General features: G+C 41.6%; 1 protein-coding gene across 4 annotated transcripts in view; it reads left to right on the plus strand.

Moving 5' to 3' along the window:
• The window catches only part of LOC110950277 (contactin-1a-like), a 70504-nt gene extending 53353 nt beyond the window's left edge, over window positions 1–17151 (plus strand). For 3 of the 4 annotated variants that reach the window (XM_022192751.2, XM_022192752.2, XM_022192753.2), the window contains exons 12-24: window positions 8–155; window positions 1078–1205; window positions 1937–2109; window positions 2939–3062; window positions 5855–6016; window positions 6316–6465; window positions 7053–7123; window positions 8767–9001; window positions 10010–10113; window positions 10764–10953; window positions 11079–11191; window positions 11284–11440; window positions 14823–17151. In XM_022192751.2, the coding sequence (XP_022048443.1) occupies window positions 8–155; window positions 1078–1205; window positions 1937–2109; window positions 2939–3062; window positions 5855–6016; window positions 6316–6465; window positions 7053–7123; window positions 8767–9001; window positions 10010–10113; window positions 10764–10953; window positions 11079–11191; window positions 11284–11440; window positions 14823–14899 (1832 nt within the window). In that variant the 3' untranslated portion in view covers window positions 14900–17151. Of the gene's footprint in view, window positions 1–7; window positions 156–1077; window positions 1206–1936; window positions 2110–2938; window positions 3063–5854; window positions 6017–6315; window positions 6466–7052; window positions 7124–7359; window positions 7490–8766; window positions 9002–10009; window positions 10114–10763; window positions 10954–11078; window positions 11192–11283; window positions 11441–14822 lie in introns of those variants that run through there. The other variant, XM_051951514.1, reaches the window with a different exon arrangement.
• Window positions 17152–24128: the final 6977 nt, after the last annotated feature.

The raw sequence follows: 24128 nt of genomic DNA on the forward strand, positions 1-24128 counted from the left end.
TGCACAGCCTGTGCTCCCACGTTTGAACACAACCCGGTGAAGAGAGTGCTGGCAGCTAGAAATGGCCGTGTGGTGATTGAATGTCGACCCAAAGCGGCCCCAAAGCCCGCCTTCTCCTGGAGCAAAGACACTGAGCTGCTCTCCAACTCCACCAGGTGAGCAGTCGTTTAATAAGATGGTTCTCCTGTAATCACTTTATGGATTTTTGTACATTCATGGAGACTGGTTTGTCGTGGCAAATGTTTCCTTTGTTGTTTTAAATAACAATATTCACCAACCATTTTCTGTGACTGGCAGACACATCTGGGTCACATTCAGACAAGGAGGAGTATGTGGGAATGAAATGTCATTCTGCTCTGAAGGGGACACAGAGAGTATCTTGATTTTGGGGATCTAAATAAGCTCTAGATCTCCTAAGCCTACTATGTATGCCAGGAAAGTCTTTAATGTTGTTGTTTGTCAGTCACTGCTGAGCCCGGCTTTGCTGTCTATCAGTGGCTGACATTAAGCTCATTCTTAAGATCAGTGTGGACAGACTGTGTGTAAACTCCTGCCTTGTGCTCCTCACTGACAAAACAAGCCTAATCTGAGAGCTCTGAGACCCCCAACCGTCTCTCTCACCCGACACACTCCCTCCAGTCCCCACAGTGGGACTCACATAGAGGGGGAGCAGAAGGCAAATTACCATGCAGCATATGCATCCTAATGCTCTCAATGGCTACTATCTGTATGGGGAGGGTGTGTAGTGGTGATGGGGCATCTGGCACAGTATTTGTCATGCATGAATATGAAATATGCAGAGAGAAATGAATCAAACATTGTTGCTTTGCCTTTAGGGCAGTTTAATGTTGCTTCTTGCTGAGTAGCTTGAAGTTCAGAGACTTCTTTTTTCGTGGAAAGCTATATTTCCGTTAGGGAGCTGGCAGATATTCCAACTACGTTCAGAGTTTTCCATCATCTTCAAATCCATGCAAGAACATACATTGGACTTTTGACCTTCAAATTGTGCTGAATATTTCATACCACATATCTTTTTTCTCCTCTGTATGGGAAGACTTAATTATGGTTTCTCCTCAGGGTGTTCATCTGGGAGGATGGAAGCCTGGAGATCCTCAATGTGACGCGAGCAGATGAAGGCAGGTACACCTGCTTCGCGGAGAACGACCGGGGCAAAGCCAATAGCACGGGGTCCCTGTTGGTGACAGGCAAGTTCCAGCTGAAGAATAATGCTTCATTAAGAGTTGTCTTTATGTCTCTGATGTTTCCAGGACAGCCAGTGTTGCTTTGACTGATGTCAACCTTAGCTGGCAATCATTCCTGTCACTATGTCCCACCAAACAGTCCCGACCTCCAAATGTCTGCCATTGTTGAATTATGGCCATCTGAGCAGAGCGTCAGTATACAAGCCACTGCTGATATTCAGTCAAATCCCCAAGGGCAAAGGCATGAGGGAATTGCTTTAGATCTAACATGATGAGACAAGGGCTTATCCCTCACCCTGTTCAATGAAAAAGAGGAGGAAACTTGAGTTATGTACTGAGATTGTTTAATAGAATATCAAATAACAAAACTGATAATTTTCTTGCTTGTCATTTCTTATCTTTAGACGTGCATGCTCAGCTGTCCAGCATTTCAATTTTTTACAGCTGAGCTCTGGTCGTGTTGGATGTACAGCTCTTTTCTGCCCTCTTCTGGACATCTACACATAGTGAACACTTTTAGCTTTTTCACACTGAACACCACATACAGTTTATCTGCGTACAACATGGCTGGTCAGGGCCCTTTTTCCATTTGCATAATGGTTGTTGCTATCTGTAGACACTACCTTGCATAATTGCCATTTTTAATCAACTTTCCTATAATCTAAATGGTGTTAGCAACCAGACTTGCTTCTTTCTATTCCCTGACCTTCCCTCATCGTCTTGTTTTTCCCCAGACTCCACAAAGATCACCTTGCCACCATCCAATGCTGACGTTAAAGTGGGAGAGAACGCCTGGATGGAGTGTGCAGCATCACATGACTCCTCTCTGGACATCACCTTCATCTGGTCCCTGGACAGCCGAGTCATTGACCTACACAAGGAGAGCCAACACTATGAACGAAACCCTGTGAGACATCCTATTGGTCGATTCATTTTTTTTAGACAGAGGAAGATAAATAATCCAAGTTTAAGTTGGATTGCTTTGGTGTGACCACAAAATGTCCACTTTAGTCTGGAGTTCATCCACGTCAAAATCCTATTTGAGGTCGAGTTGATGTCTGGACTATTTTCATTGGAATACCTGAAACGGAAAAATATGGCCTGATTTTAATGACTATGGCTCTAAAATCCATTTCACATACCTACTCTGAGTGGAATAGTGCACTGTATATCAGTTTAATGGCAATTTCCGCTAACATCCATTATTGTTGACATGGCCTACTCTCTCTCTGTGTTAGTGCTGCTCTAACCATAAGCTAGCGGTTAGCTTTTCTCATTCGTCACTCTGCCTGGTAGGCAAACACCATATTATGACCGTGATTGATGATACCCCATTTTTGTATGCAAGGAGAATTTTCCCCTCGTAAAAATGGGGTTCAGTTCCACTTAATACTGTTTGTGTGGTATTAGCAAAGCCAGTTTGAATCTTTAGCTTCAAGTCCAACGCAGTGATTTATTTTTTTAAGTGGATTTTCATGAGGTTTTTGCTTTTCTCCATCGAAAGTGCTGACTGGAGCCAACACTGGATGGGGTTTGACATTTCTTCATAGGAAATAAGGTGCTGTTGAGTGAAAGTCGGTGTCCAGTTCACCTCGATCACCCTGGAGTAACAGCAATATCTCATTTTCCATTTTTCTACATCAGTGTCAGGCTGAATGAGAAAATATCGAACATGACCGTTTTCTTGTGTTGCTCGTGCTTAAATTAAAAGCTGTCTCTTGTGTTGTTTTGTGCAGAATGGAAGCTCAAATGGCGCGCTGCTGATTAAGAATGCTCAGCTGAAGCATGCTGGGCTCTACACCTGCACAGCACAGACTCCGGTTGACAACATTACTGCTTCTGCCCACTTGGTTGTCAGGGGTGAGTGTACTGAAAATGTCTGAAAACAGTCTGCTTGTCTGTCAAAGTCTGAAAAGTTGTAGTTTCTTTACATGAGACTTCAGTTTGTTTGTTTTTGGGACTCAACAAGGAAATACTTGTATAATTATCACGTTAGTTAATCTAATGCCAAATGTAATTGCAGTTGGTGGATTATTTATGGACTGTCAGTCAAATCTGACCAAACCATATTTATACAGCAGTGTTGAAGCAGATTATCTGAATTTTGAGTGTTAAATGTTTAAGAAATAAGTTAACAGTTGCTTAGCAGAGAGAAACCTAACATAAGATTTGAAGATGCAGAGGCTTTAATTCTATAGAGCTTATTAAACTGAACACAGGACAAAATCAGACATATACTCATGAGTTAATCTTTCAAATGTTCCCAAATTCTTATTGTCTGACTGCAGATATACCAACAGAAAGTACATGTGTGCGGGAATAGAGAAAAAGAGACAGAAATATAGCACAAGTACTGCATGTATTACAGCGCATGTTTGAAGAGAAGTAAATCTCTCCAGAGTAACCAGACCGTAGCCTTTTTTGCCAGATAATCTGTCAACCCCGAGACTCCATGCGAACGAAAGCGAGAGAGAAAGCGTTGGAAAAAGCTGTGGAAGGAAATGCCTTGTGTCCTCAAGCATAAGACAGAGGCACAGTGAGAATACTGAATATCTACCAGTGCCACCCAGTAAAGGTCAGACCAACTTAGTGTAGTCCGTCTGCTGGTCCCTTCTCTCTAGATTATATAGTTTGATTGTATGTTGGCATATTGCTGATTGGATCATATTTCTACCCCCAAATAGTTGCTGTGTCCAGCCAAGCAAGGAAAATTGGAAAATAAATAGTTTTGCAGGAAAGTTTTTTATTTGTTGTGAGTTCTGTTGCTCTGGTTGCATAGACACAGCGGCAGTTTAAACTGAATGAGACAAGCAGTGCTTCTACCAGTATGTCAGACATGTTTTGATTGGTGCCAGTTCCCATCTGTCTTCATTATAAGTGCATTAAGGGCGGTGCCGTGTGATGAGTATATGATGAGTCATAGATTTTTATCTCTCAGCACAATATTTTGACATGGACAGTTGCTGATCGCAGCGCTTGTTCTCCCGACCACATATAGATAGCAACTCACACAAAGTAAACACTGCTACATTTCCGCAGTGCTCTCTTTCTTTCTTTTTTTTTTTTTTTACTGTACTTCAGCTCCTGGGTGATTCATCAGGCTTTGTTTTCACCCTCCATTTCCTGATGACTGAGAGCTTGCCTTACAGCCCTCTCCTCAGGTCGTGAAACAGGCCCAGTGTTGGTGGACAAAGAGTCTCTTCAGATAGCAAACACAGGAATTCTAGCAGTGATCTGGTTGCCAATGATCCCCGTTGTGTCCTGGGTGTGCTGCCGTCACCACTGCTTTCAGGGCAGGTGTTGACAGATTGCCAGGTGAACGCACAGCGGCTGACTGTGACGTTTCCCAGAGTGTAACCAAAGCACAGGTCCTGGGCTGCTCCTAATGGAGTGCCAAATGCCAGCAGCCCGGGGCGCAGCGCGAGAGAGATGAAAGACAGCCATTTATCATGGCAGATGAGGAAGCAGATCTGCTTCAGGAGATTGTCCGAGCTAAAAACACACCTCTGCACCTGTAGCTTGTTATTAGTAGGGATTTGAGATGGGGAGAAGAGTTGTTTTCATATGACGGGTGTGTGTTTTTACAGTGTAAAGTTACAGTCTTGCCTGAAATGGTGCTGAAATGTGGCTTTGTTAACTTAAGTGTGAATTAGGAATTCAGATTATAAACTTTATTTAATTTGGATGTCTCTTTGCAAAATGCCTACCATCAATACCTATCAATTCAAAACACCGAGTCAGCGATGTAACACAGCAATATACAGACATATGATCATTCATTCTCCAAACAGTTTAGTCCATTCAGAGTCACAGTAGCAACAGGGAAAGCAGAGACGCCCAGGCCTTCCCGTCTCCAGCAACTTCATTCTATGCAGGCATATACAAAAGCAAAATGTTTCTTACTTTACATTGAATTGTAAAACGCTAGTTTTTCTGCATCTATGCTTTCTCTCCTGACCCGTAGCAGAGAGGGTGAGCTTAAGGGCTGTCCAGCTTTGGCCGTCTAATCGCCTTACTTCTCTCAGCTTATATTCATGATTTGGAAAAAAATAATTCTGGCTGATTTCTGAGGCTGTGGGTTGGGAGGCTAACCCTGACACTGTCTGGGTTTTCTATTAAGCCATTTTTAAGTTCCAAAGGAAGAATCAAGAGGAGCAGGAGGACCAAGAGAAACACTGGATTCAAAAGCCTTTGCTTAAGCCTTAGTTCATATGTGTCAATGGGCTCTAAGCTCTAATGCCTTAATCCATCAGTCTTTGCTGATGTCTTTTAAAGAAGACACTAAAAAGAGGAAATGTAAGGGCCTTGATGTGCTGTGTTTCATATGCATCAAAGGGTAGTCTTTTTGCTACTGATGTTAAAGCATAAAGTTGTTAAACAGCTCAGGACTTTTACCAAGGATTTCCCCATGGCAATTAAATTATTTCAATAACAATTTATCTTCCTTCTCTCTGTCTGCAATTTGTGAACAAGCAGGACATTCATTGTCTGCTTGAGGGGCAAGTTAAAATGGGCACTTATGGGGATTTAGATTTCTGAACTAAAAGCTAAGTGACATTGTCTTTTTCTCTACATAAACCTGCAGCTACATTTGCATTCTTCCCCCTCAAACAAGACTTCAAATGTGTTTGTTATTCTTCTCTTTAACATAGGTCCCCCTGGTGCTCCAGGTGGCGTGCGGATGATAAACAAAACTGACAAGAGTGTAACTTTGCAGTGGAGCCGTGGAGCAGACAACCACAGCCCTATCTCCAAATACACCATCCAGTACAGGGACCAGTTCTCAAAAGATGTCTGGAAGAATGCCACTACATGTAAGAACTCCAGCATGCTAGTTAGTCAAATAAACACTGCTGCTTTATTTCTGAGCTGAGTCTTGTGTAATACTCATTTTGGTCATGCCACACAGAGATACTGTAGGCCTACATTGTGATTAATGTCTCTTAAAGATGACTGAAATATCATTCAGTCACGCCTCCGTGCCCTAAAATATAGGAATGGATTTGAAAAATAGAACTTCATGGTTGTTTTAAGGACCTTTTTGTTAAACCTTTGATGTACAATATTTCAACATACTGTGCTATATAGCGCTGAAATGTGCATTTGTCTGTAGCTCCTGCTGATGTTGAGGGAAATACAGAGACAGCCACGGTGGTGGATTTGTTCCCCTGGACAGAATATGAGTTCAGGGTCATTGCTACCAACACTCTGGGGACAGGAGATCCGAGCAGCCCATCACCTAAAGACAAAACCCTGGACTCAGGTAAGATTGTGTCCTGGCTTTGATCCAGCATGCTGTCCTTAAGATTGGTAGAATAAAGAATCCGAGTAACTTGAAAGGTCAGGAAGTAGAAGGGAAAAAAACATGATACTACAGTCTGGCTTTCCGTTCTGATATTTATTCATCACCGTTCTATTACTGCACTGTTTACTTATGTTAAGTATCACTGTAGAAATGAGTCAGCAGAAACCCCATGCTGCCAAACTCACCACACAAACCACTACAAATGAGCACTTTGGTGAAACTGTATACTGAAATTCAATTATAAAATGGAAATCACAGACCTACAGTAACCTCTCTTAAAAAAATAATCATCAACTGGAAGTGAGCTACTAGACTCAAGGCAAAACAAGAGGACTTGTTCCTCCATGTCTCCTGAGTGGCACGGTTCCCATATGGACATTAAGGTGTTGCGTTTGGCACAGGAGAAGACATTGATACTGTATTTGCTGAGGAAGGATGTTTCAGTAACGTTGCCAGGGCTAGGTTACAGCCTGTGTGGGTTGGCTTTGTTCGTGTGGATTTGTAGCATGTGGGCTCAGAGTTGTGCTGGTGCTGTCTCATTGTAGTTCCTGTGGTGGCGCCCTCGGGTGTCGGCGGGGGTGGAGGGACGAGCAGAGAACTGACCATCACGTGGACGGTAGGTCGGGACTTTCCACTGGGCCAAGTGGGGAGAAAGGTCACAAGTGCATGTAAAAGTCAACTGAAAGTTGTTCAGATTGGAGTTACATTTTAAATCAGTGACTTAGTGTTTTTTGGACACGTGCAGAAATAAAAGAGAGCGTATAGTACAGTGGCCTTGTATTTCAACTGGTAAATAACATCCTGTTTCACAGCAGTATTTCACACTTTTTTAACACTCATTTTTCACTGCAGTATGAAGTCCTACACCTCAATGGAACAAGAAACTATGACCAGAAGAAGAGAGAACTCAAAAATGTATTTTGAAGTGTGACGGTTATTATGCCATAAATCATAAATAAAGTTTGAGTTTATTTCATCCTTATTTTATATTCATTTTAAAAACCTGGAATCTGCATGTGCAACATTTTTCCACGGCTGTTTCCAGCACTGGAAAAAAGATGATTCTACATACTAGATGCTGCAACCCGGTCTCACGGGGATTCGTGAAACTGTCACGTAAATTTTTGTTTCGGTTTCGTGCGCACCAACACGATTTCGTCATGTTTTTCGTGGGGCTGGGCTGGATATTTGTACATAGAGCGAAATATTACATATTTCACTACTTACATTTTTAATTTGTTTCCATAATTATGTATTAACACAGCCTGCAGTTCAGGCCGTGATTTTTTTGTCATATGCTAATGGTTTCTTGGTTGCAACAAGCAGGATAGAATATTTAGTTGCTGTTGTTGTTGTTTTTTTTTAACAGAATCTAATTAGAGCAAACAATTAATTTTTGATGATTTTTTTTTAAATGAGAGATGTAGAATAAAGTGATTTTGATGAAATGCCACAAATTGAACCTTAGATTTGGTTAACTTTCCTTACTGAACAGCATGTCACAGATAAGAAATTCAGGAGCAGTCAGAGAGTTAACAATCCTCCAGTTTTAACATTTTTTGTTCTTATTAATAGTATAATTTTGGCCATTTTTTAAAGACAACATGCTTTTCAAACCTAAGGGGAGTTTTTAGGGCTCAGTGGATTTCAGGAAGCCAGTGATTAGTTTCCAATCACTTTTGAAGGCAGCAAGTAAGACCAAAAGATTAGGTTGAATAAAGAGAATATGAAAGAACTTAAACTACACTCTATAGGTCATACAGTATAAAGGAGCATATCGATAAGAATCGAATAATCTCATATGGTTTGCACATACCAACACAACACCACAACATCCCTATACACAAAAATCAATGACTGAACTGATGACATTCTCGATGTGTCTGCTGCAGCTGCTGATAAATTAGGCATCGCTAAATTGCGTTTTGCTTGACTGCAGTGTGACCATTCAGTTCTAGAGCAGCTGGAGGATGAAGCCACATGTTTAGCTTTTCTGGACATATGGTGTGATGATGATAATATGGTGCCAACAAAGGAAAAAAGGTGTGAGAACAGATAGACAGAAATGAACCATCGAAAGTGTCACAATATCTCTCTCAGACAGCACTTACCTTATTGAACAGTTTGTAAACGACATGTGATTAGTGGAATTAGGCCTTTTGGAGTCATGGTGCAATATCCTCATATAAAGAAGATGAGTGTGTGTCTTAAATATAGCATTTGCCACATTACAGTAATTTCATTTGTTTTTACCATCAGCCTGTGGAGCCTCAGTACTACTATGGGCCTAATTTTGGCTACATCGTGGCCTTCAAACCCCGAGAAGAAAACCAGTGGAAAAGGGTGGCGGTAGCCGATCCACAGGCCAAGCGCTATGTCCACAAAGACTCCAACATACCGCCTTTGACGGAGTTTCAAGTCAAAGTTAAAGCATTCAACGGCAAAGGAGAAGGACCCTACAGCCTAACAGCAGTCATTTATTCTGCACAGGATGGTGAGCACTGAAGAGATTCACAGCTCTCAACACCCTCAACTATAATGTAGAAAATGCGCTAAACTGATCTCAGAACAACATCACGGCCCAACCTGGTCCCGTTTTGTTGGCTTCAGTGAATGAGAAATGTTTCAGCATGCCAACACTCTGCTATTTCAATCTGTCAGTGTCAGGCACTTATCACTGCCAGGGTTTTCTGTGGAGTACGACCCATTTAATATTAGTTCTCATGTATAGTTATGAGGAATTTTAATTCCCCCTGAAAGTAAACCCATCTTTCCCTCTCTCTTACTCTCCCTTTCCTTGTGGGGGGATTATAATGATCTGTGTAGCATGAACCAGAAAGCTGATAATTCGCCCAAGGATGCGAAGCATTTAGCCTAGTTATTAACTTCCACTGACAGACAGTTGAGATAACCACTGGCAACCCAGACATGATGGGCTACAGAGATGCTCTGCTGCCATGGTAACCCACTTAGGGAACGCTTGCATTCTGAGGGTCTATGATATTATAGTTATGCATGCAAAGCACTCTATCTCCAGGCAAGCCATTTGTAATTATGTGCTGGATGTGCAACGTTGCTAATGTGTGTTTGCATTTGTGTTCTACACAGTTACAGTATTTGATGGGTTGCCGGTTCAAGGCCCAGTGCCAGAGTGACAATTTAACATTCAAGGACAGTTTGCTGGCAAGAATAGTATGCATATAGAGAGTAGCTGTCCCATAACTCACAGTAAATCCAGTCTTATAATCCAGTACAGGAATATAAACCATGAGAAAATTGCTGTGACTTGCTGAAGCATCACTGAAAAAAAAAAAGCATTGCAAAAGCTTCAGACATAAATAAGGAAACAGTTTACAATCAGAGTAAAGGATCTGTTAGTATACATCAAGGTAAACATATTCATACATCTAAAATACGTGATGGTATATGAAAAATTACCTGTCAGGACCAGCCTTCAAAATTATTCTCTATTCACCTCATTGCACTCTGGGTTTCTTTGTAGCTCCATCTGAAGCTCCTCTGATCGTTGACTGCAGAGCTCTCTCTGCCACAGTAGCCACCGTGTCGTGGATACCGCTCACACAAAGTAATATAGATGGATATCAGGTCAGTAGAAAATTTTACTGAGGCATTATGGTAAAATAATCCGCTACTCTGCTGTGTTTGTGGGCTGCACTATGACTCAGATAGTATTTAGAAATGTTTTTTGTGATTTGGTTTAAGCTACTCTTCCTAAAATAACAGTAGAGCTGCTAAAAGTACATAATATGCCCATATATACATATTACCAGCTGCCCTCTTTGAAAGTGTTGCTGCACACATAATGATTTACAGAACAGTTGGTTTCTGTAATTTCGTCTTGCACCTACCTTGAGATATGATTTCTATATTTTGGGAATTTGCTTTTTTACTCTCCAATGAAGAGTTAGATGAGAAGACTAATAATGCTCCCATGCCGGTCTATTACATTTATGGCTACAGCTAGCAGTCTGTATGCTCATATAGTATAGAGATTGTTTAAACATGGTAGCTGTTTTCAGTGTGCTAAGCTAAACTGGTGGCTGGCTGTAGCCTTATATGAACACATATGAGGGTAGTATCATCTATTTTCGCATCAGAAGTTGAATAACCACAGTTCCCAAAATGTTGAGCTATTCCTTTCAATTTTTCCTTTCCTTATGCTATTTACTGTGTTCGAAAAGCACTGGAAAAAGCACTGATCCTTGCTTTCTCACCTGCATCTCTGTGGGTTCCAGGTGAAGTACTGGAGAAATCACGAAGACAGTGAAGGAGGGGCGCAGAGGGTTGTGGTGTCCAGCAGAGAGAACCACACTAAACTGGAGGGTTTGAAGCCGGACTCGCCCTACTTTATTGAAATTCGAGGCTTCAACTCTGCAGGATTTGGGATGGCCAGCAAACACTGCCAGATCCACACCAAGAAACCCCGTACGTTGTGTTTCGTATCATTTATACACCGATCAGCAGGAGTCTGCATGAAAAACAACATATATCTTAAAGCAGCGTGTCCTAAAAATGTTGTTGTTTAATAATGTTTTCCTTCCTGTTACCAGCTCCAAGTCGAGCGCCCAGAATAATAAGTAAAAAGTTGAAGGGCCAGTCAGTAAATATTGCTTGGGAACATGTGGAACCGATGGCTAATGAGTCATCGATAGATGGGTACCGGGTGAGCACATTTCAACATTTTTATTTCATTTCTGAAAGGAAAGTTAGCATTTCTTGTGCTGTACTACAACGCTCTTCATGTGCATATCATAGGTGCTGTACCGGCAGCAGGGCCACTCCACAGGCACTCTGTACACAACCAGCAGGCGGTACATAGACCTTCCTCTGCCTGCAGACGGGAACTATGTGGTGGAGGTGCGGGCACACACAGAGGGAGGAGATGGGGCTATGGCACAAATTCACCTCACGGGTAAGTTAAGATTTAGGTGCCTGGCTTTTACCTAGGGTTTAATTTTCTCTTCTTTGTAGCAAACATGCATCAGATGGAGTGTATAAAAGGTGGGAAATGCGGAACAAAGAGCCTTTATAAGGTGCCAATTCAGAAGAATGAACCTTCTTTTCCTTTCAATGGAGTTATCTGTTTGATGAAATTCAATTTACTGAGTGAGAGTAATCTCCCGTGAAAAAATATTAGGCCATTTTCACCCAGGTTTAGTTTCACATCTTTGGAATAAAGACTTCAGTCATCTAATGGCATTTTAAATCCATACTGCTAAGGTGACACAGTGGGACTGTTCAATCCTGACCTGCCATTTGCTAGTGGGATTATACCAGGTTCAAATTTGGCAGTAGGTTATCATTCAGCTAGAGGTTTTCCGTGGGACCAGGGTAGAGCTGTCACTTTGGGTTTCATACCTCAGATTGCAGAGTTAAGATGGTCCGTGACTAAAGCCTTGATTGCCCACTGACTGGATCCTCTCGCTGGGTGATGGACTGACAGGCCGGCTGACTGGAGAGAGGAGGGCATAAGCCTCTGTAATTGATCTTGATGTGAAGAGGAAACCCCTCCTGTGGTTTTCCTTATCCCTTATCATTCAGTCCAGACCCCACCTGACAGTTTGATTTCACAGACTAGGGAATTTAAGCCATGACGGATTTCAAATGCTGTGCATTGACAAATAGAGGAGCATTTAAGGTGATCTCTACACGGATGGGGTATATCACACTTCACACACCAAATATGGTCCTTGGTTTAATGGATTAGGATTGGTGGAAGGGGGGATTTTGTTGTGTTGTATTTCAATCTTTTCTTTTTCTTAGTCTTAAAGTGACTAATTACTTAAGACTAGGTGGCTTTGTGTGGAATGTCCATTTTAACTGTAAATGAATATCGCTTTTCCAGTTCCCTTTTTCCATGTTGCTTCTTTTACTAGGGGAGACAGTAATGATCTTTTGGACAGGTCTGTCTCTGGCCTTCAGGGAGATTCACCTTATCTGGTCTGGCTCTGCTTTCTAAAGGGGTTGCAGTCAGTCAGGTTCATTTCCCTTGCAATTTAATGAATTGACTTTTGGTTACAACTCATGTGGTCTCCCCTCCTTTGTCCAGCTCTTAGCTGGATGGTGAGAAATGGGGGCTCATGCACACAAGGTGTAGGTGGTAAATTAGAGATGTATAAAGAATTTTCTGACAACAGGCTTGTGATTGTACTTTTTGTCACTGCTTCTGATTTTTCTACAAAAGTTTGTGGCTTGTCTTAAGAAGTTAGTGAATTAGTCTCAGGTTTTATGTTTGCACACTTGAGTTCTTTATTCTAGTAGCAGCTTTGGAAAGAGATTTGACCTTTGTTAGTGATTTTGGTCAGTTGTGTGTAATATACACCAGTTTGGACTGACAGGTTTGTGTGTCGTTCCACAGCTTCAGTTCGGTTTTTTGGGACTGGAGATAGTTTTTGACATTTAGTCCCGTGGAAACAGCTTGAAAGACCCATGGACACGGCACTGACTGTGGTACGCATGCTAGAATATGAGCTTTACCCTTTGGGATTCGTTTGTGCATTGTGATTCAGAGCAGCAGTGAAAATGACTGCAAGGGGTCACTTTTACAGTTAGCCGTCTTGCTCTAGGGGTTACTAATACACGAGTACCTACTTTTGGGTATGAAATATGAAGACTATCAGTGTTCAGTCCTCATCTGAGGAACGTCTTATGGGTACTGATGAAAGGTGTTTTGCCTGTTGTGTTCAAATGATGGTGCTGGGGATTTTGTAGATTCCCCAATAGTAGCAGCTTTCCCCATTGATCTACAGCTGTTGCAAAGAGAGATAATCTGAGCATACAAGAGGATAAGTCACTGTTTGGAAAAAGAAAAAATAAAGTTGCAACAGTACTGATTAGGCCTAATTAGACCAGGTAAGCTGTCACTATCCCGGTGGTAGTAGCGGTAATGAAACCACTGAGACTTCAGACGAGTCTACAGCTTTTATTTCACAAGGTCTGAAATGTTTCATGTGGTTGGTATGTAGTGTTTAGCGTCAAAGTTTTATAAAAGACAAAGAGATACTTTCTTTGTCTTTTTGAGTGTATTACCAGTGCTGAGGTTTACTGTTTACTGATACCGCAGTCTCTGCTAACAGGTAGGTACAGGAATCTTATTCAGCTCTTGGCGCCATTGTTAGCCAGAAATAGGCTGTTTTTTAAGATGAAGTCCTGAAAGCTTGAGTCTCACCAGAGGTCTGTTGGCAACATTTTAGATTCTGGAGGAAGTCTGACAAGCAGCCTCATGTTGAGTCTGCCTGGGATTTATCGAAACTTTTCATCAGCTGGTTTTCTTCTTTACCTATAAAGACCTGTGAGATCTGATGCCGCCAGAAAAGCTTAAAGATTCTCTCCCATCTGAAGTTGCCGTTCAGATTACTGAGCACAAAATCAAAACAGCCTCTGAAGCATCCACTTTGGCACATTAATATGTGCTGGCACAGGAAGATAAATGTGAAGATTCTGTTTCAAATTGTAGTACTGCCAAGACTGTTGGTCACCCAGTTAAATGTTCCATGTCTGAGTCTGCAAGTACAAACCATGTTCCTGGTTCTGCTGTTTTGGGTCAAGTGTGTAATTGCTGCCATAGTGTGAGGGACTGGAAAGCAGGCTGTCCTGTACAATTAGTATGGTTCCTATAAATAAAGTGCATTGCTTAGTAGTTAAAATGTTAAACCAGCAGCTCTCATTCTAGTTATCAGTATCCTAGAGGTCTCTGAGAAGCTGCTCAGCCAAAGTTCTGCTTGTAAAATTCATGATATTCTCAAAAAATCTAACCAGTACACAATGAATCTTGGGATACACTGGACTAGAAAAGATTCGGTGGGTGGATCCTACGCAGCCCAGGAAAAATAAGATGCATTTCTAGGCCGCATTTGAAGTTGTCTTCGAAATGGGACAGCCTTTGTCAAGCTGCTTTGAGGCAGTCAGTCTTGGAATGCAGCCTTAGAAGGATTCTTCTCCTGAATTGGGACACAGCTCTTGCAGTGATGTGTAGACTGTGGAGTTTATAAATCAGATCCTGTCACTCTCTTCAATGTGTTGGCATTGTTCCACAGTGTCCCTTTTTGTGATTTGTATTTCGCCTCCCTGCATTTACACTTCACACTGCTTATACAGACATTGCATACACTGACTTCCTCACAAACTCTTTTTGTATTTCATTCATTTAATTAAAACATATTGTATTTGTGAATTAAATGTAGTCTTCCTACTTTGTCACATTCTGTTCGACTTGGGTGTGAAAGTGGAACTCAAGACTCACTTTTTTTTTCCCCTTGAATCAGCAGCGTATTTCATTTCTCCCTCTCTCTCAGGTGGAGGTGTCGTGATCGCCCAGTCTCTCAGTGTGCTCTCCCTGCTCCTGGCGGCTCTCCTCTGCCTGAACCTCTGAATGTAGCGCCATCTTCGTCTTCACTTCCCGTGAATGAGACTCCTATGGTTGCTTATGGTTGACGCCTATAAGGACTTTGGGACTCTTTCCACAATCTTTTGGTTCCGCCCTGTAACCCGGGATGTCATGTTCCAGCTCTTCCCCTCTGGAACACTTTTGTGGAAATAGACACGGAAATGGAAAAATTGGAAATGGACAATGACATTCCTTATTTATCCACAAAAAGCCTCTTTGGAGGAGTGTCAAAGGAGTTCTGTCAACTTTTTAAATATGCCTTATATAAATGACTGCACTTCTCTTTCACAGTAGCTCGTTTTAAAATGGGACATGACTGAAAGTGTAAACCCTACACTTTGCACCGCTTCGCTGTTTAGTCTTTTTACATCACAGAGCCGAACTTTCTGAAACAAAGATGCTGTATGTTCAGAAACGTCGGCTTCATTTGATCTGTGATGTTTTTGGAAAATCAATCCTACAGTGCATTCCATAGTGTAAGGTAAACAAGTAGCTGTGAAAGAAAAGTGTAAGAGTTTATAAAAAAAAATTTCATGTCTTTCTTTACTTGCAGTTCAGTGGCATTTTTTTAAAAAAAAAGTTAAGCACACCCTCTGTTACGGAGATACAGTCAAAGCAAATCTGAAACTCTTGCATACTTTATTTTATAACAAGCACAGAGAAAATAGCAATTTATGTCATGCTGAAATAATATATTCAATAACTGATATTGTTTTACTATCTAATATACTGTCGATGTTATGTGAAGAAAAGAAGATTGGGTTAACCTGCAATCAGTGCTTATTTCCAAACCATAACATGAGCTCTATTAATACCACTTTCAAATAGTGTGCATGTTGACGTTGTTACATGGACGAAATGGTATAAAGTGTTTGGGAGTTTCACAAGCAACATGTCAAATGTGCCGTTTCAAATGCAAACCTGCAGCAAGCAACGTTTAACGATGTGGTTGTTTCGACTGCTTGCGACCTCCGGTTACGTTTGTACAACTGTGCAGCGATCAACGCTTTGCCACAGCATTTAGGCCGATGTTTGAACTGAGACTGACAACTTCAGTGTGTTAGAAACCTAAACCTAATCCACTTTGTTTTGACTGTATCATTTAGGACCTCAGTGGTACCAGCCGGTGCTTTGTAAAGAATGTTGGCATTTTTATTTAATGTAAACTATTTCATTTCATATCTCTCGTTTATGGCTTTGTGTGAGAGTCACTATTAACAGTTACAGGGAACGATAGCGACACTCATGCCCTCCAATAATTGTGCAATGTCTGACTCATCTGTGGCTACTTCATATTTTCTAATAAGAAAATTTGCCTAGATCCTATAACAGTAATCCAGTATATTTCATTTTTTCATTATCTTTTCATTATCTAATATGAACAAAAGGTAAGCAAAGCCATCCATGTCAGCGGTAAGAACCCATCCAAAGCTCATGATGTTATTTCAAATGCATCATTTTTGTCTTTTTTAACATGATCAGAGATATATAAACATTATCAACTGCTGTCATTATTGTTTTTGATTATTATATTTCTATGTCTTTACCCACCTCTGGTTGGTCAATTCATGTTTATTTCCCTCAAATGGAGGAATGAATGCTGCGTTTTGAGTTCCTCTGATTCATTTCTTGTGTGACTGATGCTGATCGTGCTTCTACATTGTAAAAAAAAATATCGGTGTCCACCACAAAGTGCTTTTCCCGGGTTTTCTTCATGCCACAAATCATAAAAAAAAGAGTTGCCAAATGCATGAATGCCTTGAACTTTGACATTTCGGACGAAGCAGTGGCTCTACATTATAACATGCATGAGACTGGAGACAAAGTGGTACGTTACTTTGCAGCAAATCGACATCATAGCAACCTCTCAGCTTCATATGAAATACATTCCATTCCTGAGTGACATCCCTTTACGTCAGAGACAGAATAGATCGTAGCCTAATATGTGCATTAGCTGCTAAGCTTCATTACCAGTCATCCCATGTGAAGCCATTGGGAGAGGATTTCGTTAGAGAGGAAATCTTAAACTGACTAAAGGAATCTCACTCATTCAAGTTCAAAAACGTTCTCGCAGACTCGGTGGTTGGGATTTGATGGCATCGCTGGTGGCAGTGGCGGCATGTTTGGCTGTCTGCTGGAGTTTGGTGCTTCGCTGGACATGAATGGTATATGTGAGGGATGGAAGTGAAACCTCTCATTGGCTGGACAAGGAACAATAAAAGTGTAGTTAACTATTATGCTGCTCTGCTGTTTTCTCTGTTGTTTTGCATTAACTTTTCTCACAAGTATTTGGAAATACACTGACAAACTGAGACTAAGAGCACTTTTGGCTGGTGGATTGTGTTTACAAAAGCAGAAAAAAGATTCTTTATATTTTTTTTATGTCAGTACTACTAGATGCCAGAACATAGTCTGGTATCCAAAATGTCAAAAGGTCAAAGCTGTGTGTACTTATTGCGAAATGAAGCATAGGTTCATGGTAAAGGTACTCAAAATGTAGACTCCTTACAAGTTTTTTTTTCAACTTGGAGACCAAAAAGTTTCCCTTTCAATACCTCAGACTAATTTTGAAAGAAAGTAGAGCTACTTTATTAACTGCAGCTGGAATTTTTGCTCTATAACAATGCATCTGATTTGCACAATCTAATATTTCATTGGACTGACTTTAGCTTTAAGTACGGCACTCATTCACTGTGGCATCATTTTGATAAGCTTCTGCAATGTCACAGCGTTTATTCCTGTCAAAGAGGCATTCATTTCTCATCAAGATCTTATATAAAGTCTTCTCTAGCACATCCCAGAGATTCTTAATGGGGCTGAAGTCTGTACTCTGTGGAGGCCAATCCATGTGTGAAAAAGATGCCTCATGCTCCCTGATCCACTCATTCACAATGTGAGCCCCATGAATCCTGGCATCTTCATCATGGGACATGCTCATGCCATCAGGGAAGAAAAGCTCCATTGATGGAAAGACCTGGTTATTCACTATATTCAGGTAGTCAGCTGACCTCATTCTTTGGGAACATAATGTTGCTGAACCTGACCAACCCCAGATCATAACTTTAACCCCTACAGGCTTGTAGGCACTAGCTATGATGAGTACATCACTTCATCTGCCTCTCTTCTTCCCATGATGCCCCCATCACTCTGGAACAGGGTAAATCTGGACTCATCAGACCACATGTGTGTTCCTCAAAGATAATGGTTCACCACTGTCCTTCAGGTTTTAATAATGCTTTTGGACGGTTCTTAACCTGATTTTAGTAGTTTCAGAAATCTCCTTAGTTGTTTTCTTTGCTTGATGCAGGCCAATACTTTGACCCTCCTAGTGACAGATTAACATGTCTTCTGACATGGTTGTTTAAGAAATGAGAATCTCCTCACTGCATCAGCTAGGGTTAAACAAGTTGTTGCAGCTGAAATGTATTCATCACTGCAGTAATTATCCAATGGAAGGCTCGTAACTATTTGCTTTTTTTTTTTTTTTTTTTTTGGCCAAGCAGCATATAGTTAATGTAAAATGTGAACACGTTAAGTTCCTACAACTTAAGATGTTTAAATATGCGTTTCTTAATGAGATTCTTGCCCTTTCAAGTTCTAAAAGTAATGTTCAAAGATCATTGTTGACTTTGCAAACAGCAGTTGGGAAAGCAGTCTTAGCACAAGCTCTCAATCACATCACATGATCTTTCTCACTTTAGTCACTGCACTGCAAAGAAAAATCTGCTCCACATTGTGTCATAGCATAAAAGCTGTAGCTGCTTTCATGCAATAAGAAAATGATGAATGACTGGAAATTTAAAACCTCTCCTCTTCAAAAATCGCTGTTTTAGTTCACAGCGATGCAACCTGAGAAGGGATTCCCTGAGCCCAGTCTGAAATCCTGATGTCACTGCAGCACCGAAGCAGAGGTCACAGCAGGATATTTCCACTTCAGCATGTTCACAGCGTCGCTTTAAACACACACCGATGTGTCTCAGGTGCTGCCAAGGCTTCTGAGGAGGATTTAAATGAAAATTCAGCTAAAAGGAAGCTTAGTCACTGCTGCCTCGGGATCAAAGTATCTTTCACACAAACACAACTTCACGCTGTTTATGAAATACTCGTAGCAATGTTTAAGCTCTCACATGTCAAACAGGAGAAACTAGAGCATCATCTATGATTCATGAGCACCTCCCATTATCACCTCAGCTACGAGCAACAAGTTGTCAATCTATGTGTGGATTATCTCCCCTTCTTTTCCCTGGAGAAACCTGTTCTTTACCAAAGCCACATATATCAGATAGCGTTTCAGTCTGGCCTCCATTACAGATAAGGCCTGGTCTGGTTTTTCAAGAAGAAACGGCTGTTGGAGTTTTGTCTCCTATCAGGTATCAAGCAGATGAGAAGTAAATTGATATCGTTCTTCTTCATGGATTAGGTCAGACCTAATGAATCAGATTTAAATTCTTATCGAGCCCTGGGCCACCTCTCTGTTTCAGTCAGGGTCCTTAACAGTTATTCAGAGAAATCAGCTCACAGGCAGAACAAAAGCCGGAGATAACTGATTTTCCTCTGCAATGACTTCGAGGTTTATCAGCCTGAGCACATGGACTGTGCGATAGGTCTGATCCAGGTGGCTGTCTGACACTTTCCTCTCCTCTGCATCACATTCTCCACACTGGAAGCTCTCAAATCTAGCTGTATGCCAACGTTTGATTTAAACAGATTTATATAAAGTAACACAATAGCTCCTATTTCATTTGCAGTGACTGACAGCAGGATAGCACCACATTCCTCTGACCTCCTTGTGCATATGTTTTTCCCAGACAGGCGTGCAGTGCCAAGACAGATTGTACTATTGTCTTTGTAAATCTACACCTGTTCGCTGACAGCTCAGACAACACAAAACACACTTTAAAGTGGTGCACGCAGCAGACTAGAACCAGACCGCTGCTCGGGGAGACCTGAAATGTGACGCTGTCTGTGAGATGCCTGCAGTATGTCATGCTGTGTCAGGCCGAGAGACTGGCCCGGACTCATACAGGAAGGCTTTATAATTGAAGGTCTCCTTGCAGATATTGTGTTTCAGCCGGGATTTAGGCAGCGGAGGAGCTCGGTCCCCTTGAGACGAGCTCCATTAGCGCTGAGGCTGCAGTGAAAGACGGCTGATTTAATTTAATAGGTGAGGAGGAGGCACTATAAAGCCCCACTGATAATGCCAATCATGATGTGTTTAAATGACTTCTTTCCATGTCTGTCAGAGAGGTCTGCTGCTAGTGTTGGAGATCACATGAGAGAATGAGCGACCTCTGCTGGAGCTTGTTCAGAATACACAATAAATTCACACAAATTGCACAAGTCATTAAGTGAGAATCTCAGATTGTGAAGGTGGTGCCTGATGATGAATTAAATTAAACACAATATGTTGACGGTAAAAGCTCACACAGACACCAAACAGAAAAATCAGATAGGAATGTTGGACAGATTTCACCCTTTACGCACATCTCATGTCATGTGGTGCCAGAAGTGGCGCAGCCCATCAGCTAAGAGACCTGCGCAGAACAGCTCAAACTTTTTCCGCGCACTCACGCTTATATGAGTTCAGACTTGTGAAACAACTTTGTCCCGACTCGCAGTTGTGTTCTGACGCTGTCTGCGCAAACTATGTGCGCCGATTGCCCAACTTCTCATGAAGAAAACCACCCAGTCGGCCAAGTGTTAACGCCAGGCGGGATGGAGACGTCGCAAACGAAGACGCGCACGGGTCCTGGTCGTGGTGGTTCGTTGTGTCAGAAAGGATGCGGTCTTCTGCTGCCTGATAACAAGATCAAGAAAGAGGAACACCGCTGCTTGGAGGCGCTGCGCACCGTCACCGACGCGCTGGAGGAGAGGAGCGCAACTTTGGAGCACGAAGCCCGGATGGCGAGGCTCAGGTGGAACAGGAGGGAGCAGAACCTGTTGGCTCAGGTCACAACTCTGCAGAACGAGGCTCAGCTGGCCGCCCTGAAGTACCAAGGGAGGCTGCACCAGTACCTACTGCGCATCAACAGTATCGCAGAGCACATAATTGGATACTGCAAGGTGAGAGGGATGATTGATGGGGCTGTGTGTGCTGCTGCAGGGGAAAAAAGTTTGATTTATGATGTGACTTTGGATGTCATATGAAGCAAAACATGGCAGGTTGACAAGCTCCACACTCTCCCGTGTTTTGTTGACTGACTTTTAGAGTGACATGCAGCGATCAGATGGAGCAACATGTGCAGAGGTGGAACCACAGGAGGCTCCTCAGGTAGGAGAAGCTCACTCGCTCCTGTTAAAGCTTTTCATTCAGTGTCAGATTTATGTATTTATTTTTAGTTGTTTTGAGCTCCATCTCCATTTATTCAAAACTTACCACAAGTTTGATTCTGCTCATCCAAAGTGCCCAGAGGCAGCGGTACACTTACATTTTGATTTCCTGTCAGTATTGTTTTTTGTTTTTTTTTAGTGTCCACTCTTGTGCTGCTGTTGATTTTAGGATGTGACTGAGCGTTTTTAAAAGCTTTCTTCTGAGCTTCCTCCTGCTGCGTTTCTGCTGCCTCTGCTCAGGTTTAACCCCACAGCCAGTTAAATCTTAGTGTAAATGTTGACTTTGGGATCCCAGTCTGACTGAAGAGTGCTTATAGAGACTAATCTCTGCTCACACTCTGCTGTTTGCAGTCAGTTGGTGTGGCCCTTTATTTCCTGGAGCGAGGGCTTTTGTTTATTGACACAGGATTTTGTTTTAAAACTACCAAGTTGTGTATATAGATGTATGTCAGCTTGTACAGTATATAACCGTACTCACCAGTCTGTATGCTTTGCCAGTGACCATAAGGAAACCTCAGCGCCATGATTAGAGCTGCTTTTGTGGAGGACTCGCATATTGTGTGGTTTCAGCCCGTATTGTTCATCCTATGTGACTTGAGAGATGCTTCTAAATTGGTCTTTGTTGTTTTCTTTGCGTCTCAGATGATCTAATGTCATCTTGCGACACTTTTTGAAAAGTACGGGGTCAGAACACCTCATCGCATTTCATCTAATGTCTGTATTTTACCTCTATCTGGCCTTTCATCTGCACAAAGGGAAGAAGAAAAGGTCGTTCCAGTGCCAAATGTTATTAAGCGTAAGGGAGTGACATTTATATTCACTTTGTGCACTTGTTTAAGACATAAAGCACAGTTATCTACAGAAGCAATGTGCAAGTGAATGCAATGAGTGCACTGTCCACTGCGGTTAACGAATATGATTTTTCATCACTAATTAATATGTTTTTATGAATCTCAGGGTGACATAAATGAGTCCAAAACCTTAGAAAATCCATTTACAGTGTGGAAGATTAGGAAATCCAATGAAATCCCAAATTAGAAGCTGGACCTGACCTGTTTTGACTTTTTTTTCTTTCTTGTAAATGACACAAATCTATCGAGTAGAGGAAAGAAAACCTACTTGGATTCAATGTTAATCCCTCTTCTTTGCTTTTGTTCTTGTGCATAATGTGTTTTCTTAGTTATTTTGTGTCTGCCTACAGTCTCCTCCATGTCTACATGTTGATGGACTGAACTGTGTGGACAGTTTTCGGACTGCTCCTGAGTCTTTGTTGCTGCAGTGATTTATTAAACCGCCCAATGGGGCTGTCAAACCTAATATTAGCTCTTGTTTTAGTAAGGTCACAAGGTAGCCTCAAAATTTGTTATTAACCTCCTGGCCAGGGACTGTGTTGTGTTTGGGCTGTGGCTGAGGGTGGATGAGTTTAATCGTGCTAATGGTCACATAAAGTATCTCTCTAATTGCCTACAGCATGCTGTGAGTGCAACAGACTCACTTTTGATTAATGTGGAAAACTCTCCTCTCCTCACTCTGCCAGCGCCGGGCAGCAACACAGCATCTATTTTCAGCCCTCTTTTTTTTTTGTTCTTGTTTAAAAACTTCTCTCTAATGTGTCTTTAATAGTTTTTGCACTGTGTGTTTTCTTCTGTTGCTTTCCAAATGGATTTTCCAATAGAATAAGCTGGTTTGCAGTTCATCAAACAAAGTTTTAGAGTTCAGTGGAAATCCACTTTGTTGGAGAAGTGATGGCTCTTCTGTCTGTGTGGACAATAGATCTGGATGACTAGTAAACATCCCAGTAGCAGTTATGGATCTTCACGGTCCCTTGTGTGGTTGGAAAGCGAACCTAATTGAGCCTTTATTGAGCTTCTTAGGCTGCGTTTGTCAAGTTTTCCATTCTGGCATGGCGCATATAAAATGGAACTAATGTTGTAAATTTTAAAACAATAGTTCTCTGATTTCAGACAAAGGAGCATAAACATGGCTGTTTTCTCATTGCTAGCCAGTGACGAGGCATTTTGCTGGCTAAAATCACAACTATTGTGAGTGGAGTTCAGCTGTAATTAGCTAGTTTCTTAACTTTGCCGTTTTTTCCCATGTATTTATTGAAAGAAAGTCTCAATTTCACTTGTTTTATAAAAGAATTTTGCAAAAGAGGTTCTAAATGTGCACTTGATGGCTGCATGCAGTTTAGTACGAAAGTCTGAGATCACCAGTGAAGATATTTCTTTGTTGCATTTATGTCAAACTCAGCACAAGTTGCTTCATAGCAAATGATAGTTTCAGCTGAACGGTGTGAGTGAAAAGTTGAATCTGTAAAATAAGAGAATATCTCGACATTTGTTTGCTGGGCTTTTGCTTTAGTGACAGCACTTGAGCGGGAATGAACTCCACAAGTTTGTTCAGACCTGATAACTAGGTTCTCCCAGTAAGATCTGACAGTCTTCCAAAGAGCTTCATATCACATCTCGAATGCCCGGCTTCCTTGTTCTTGAAGTGCCCCATAATTGTTCAGTGGGGTTGAAGGTAAGTGACTGGAAGAAGGTCCATGAGTTCTCTGTGGTCTTCTTTGGTCTTTAAAGCTTTGAGGTGCGTTCGGACTCATTATCCTGCTGCAGTATGAATCCTTCTCCATGAACTCTCTAAATAATGGAGCTACTTCTTCTTAATCAGGGTGGAGTTGATTCACTGCAGGTGTCCAACTTCAGAGTGGATAAAGTAAAAACAGCCCCACAACTGAATTCTTCCCTCCATTCACTGTGAGTTTGATACAGTCCTCCTTCCTGGGTGTCTCATAACATACATCCTTCGGTTGCTGCCACAAATCTCTTCCAAAACTTGGATCCTTTACTAGGACTTCTTTCCATCATTTACAGTGAAATGC

This window comes from Acanthochromis polyacanthus, chromosome 8, assembly GCF_021347895.1.
Source record: "Acanthochromis polyacanthus isolate Apoly-LR-REF ecotype Palm Island chromosome 8, KAUST_Apoly_ChrSc, whole genome shotgun sequence".
NCBI classification, from domain to species: domain Eukaryota; kingdom Metazoa; phylum Chordata; class Actinopteri; family Pomacentridae; genus Acanthochromis; species Acanthochromis polyacanthus.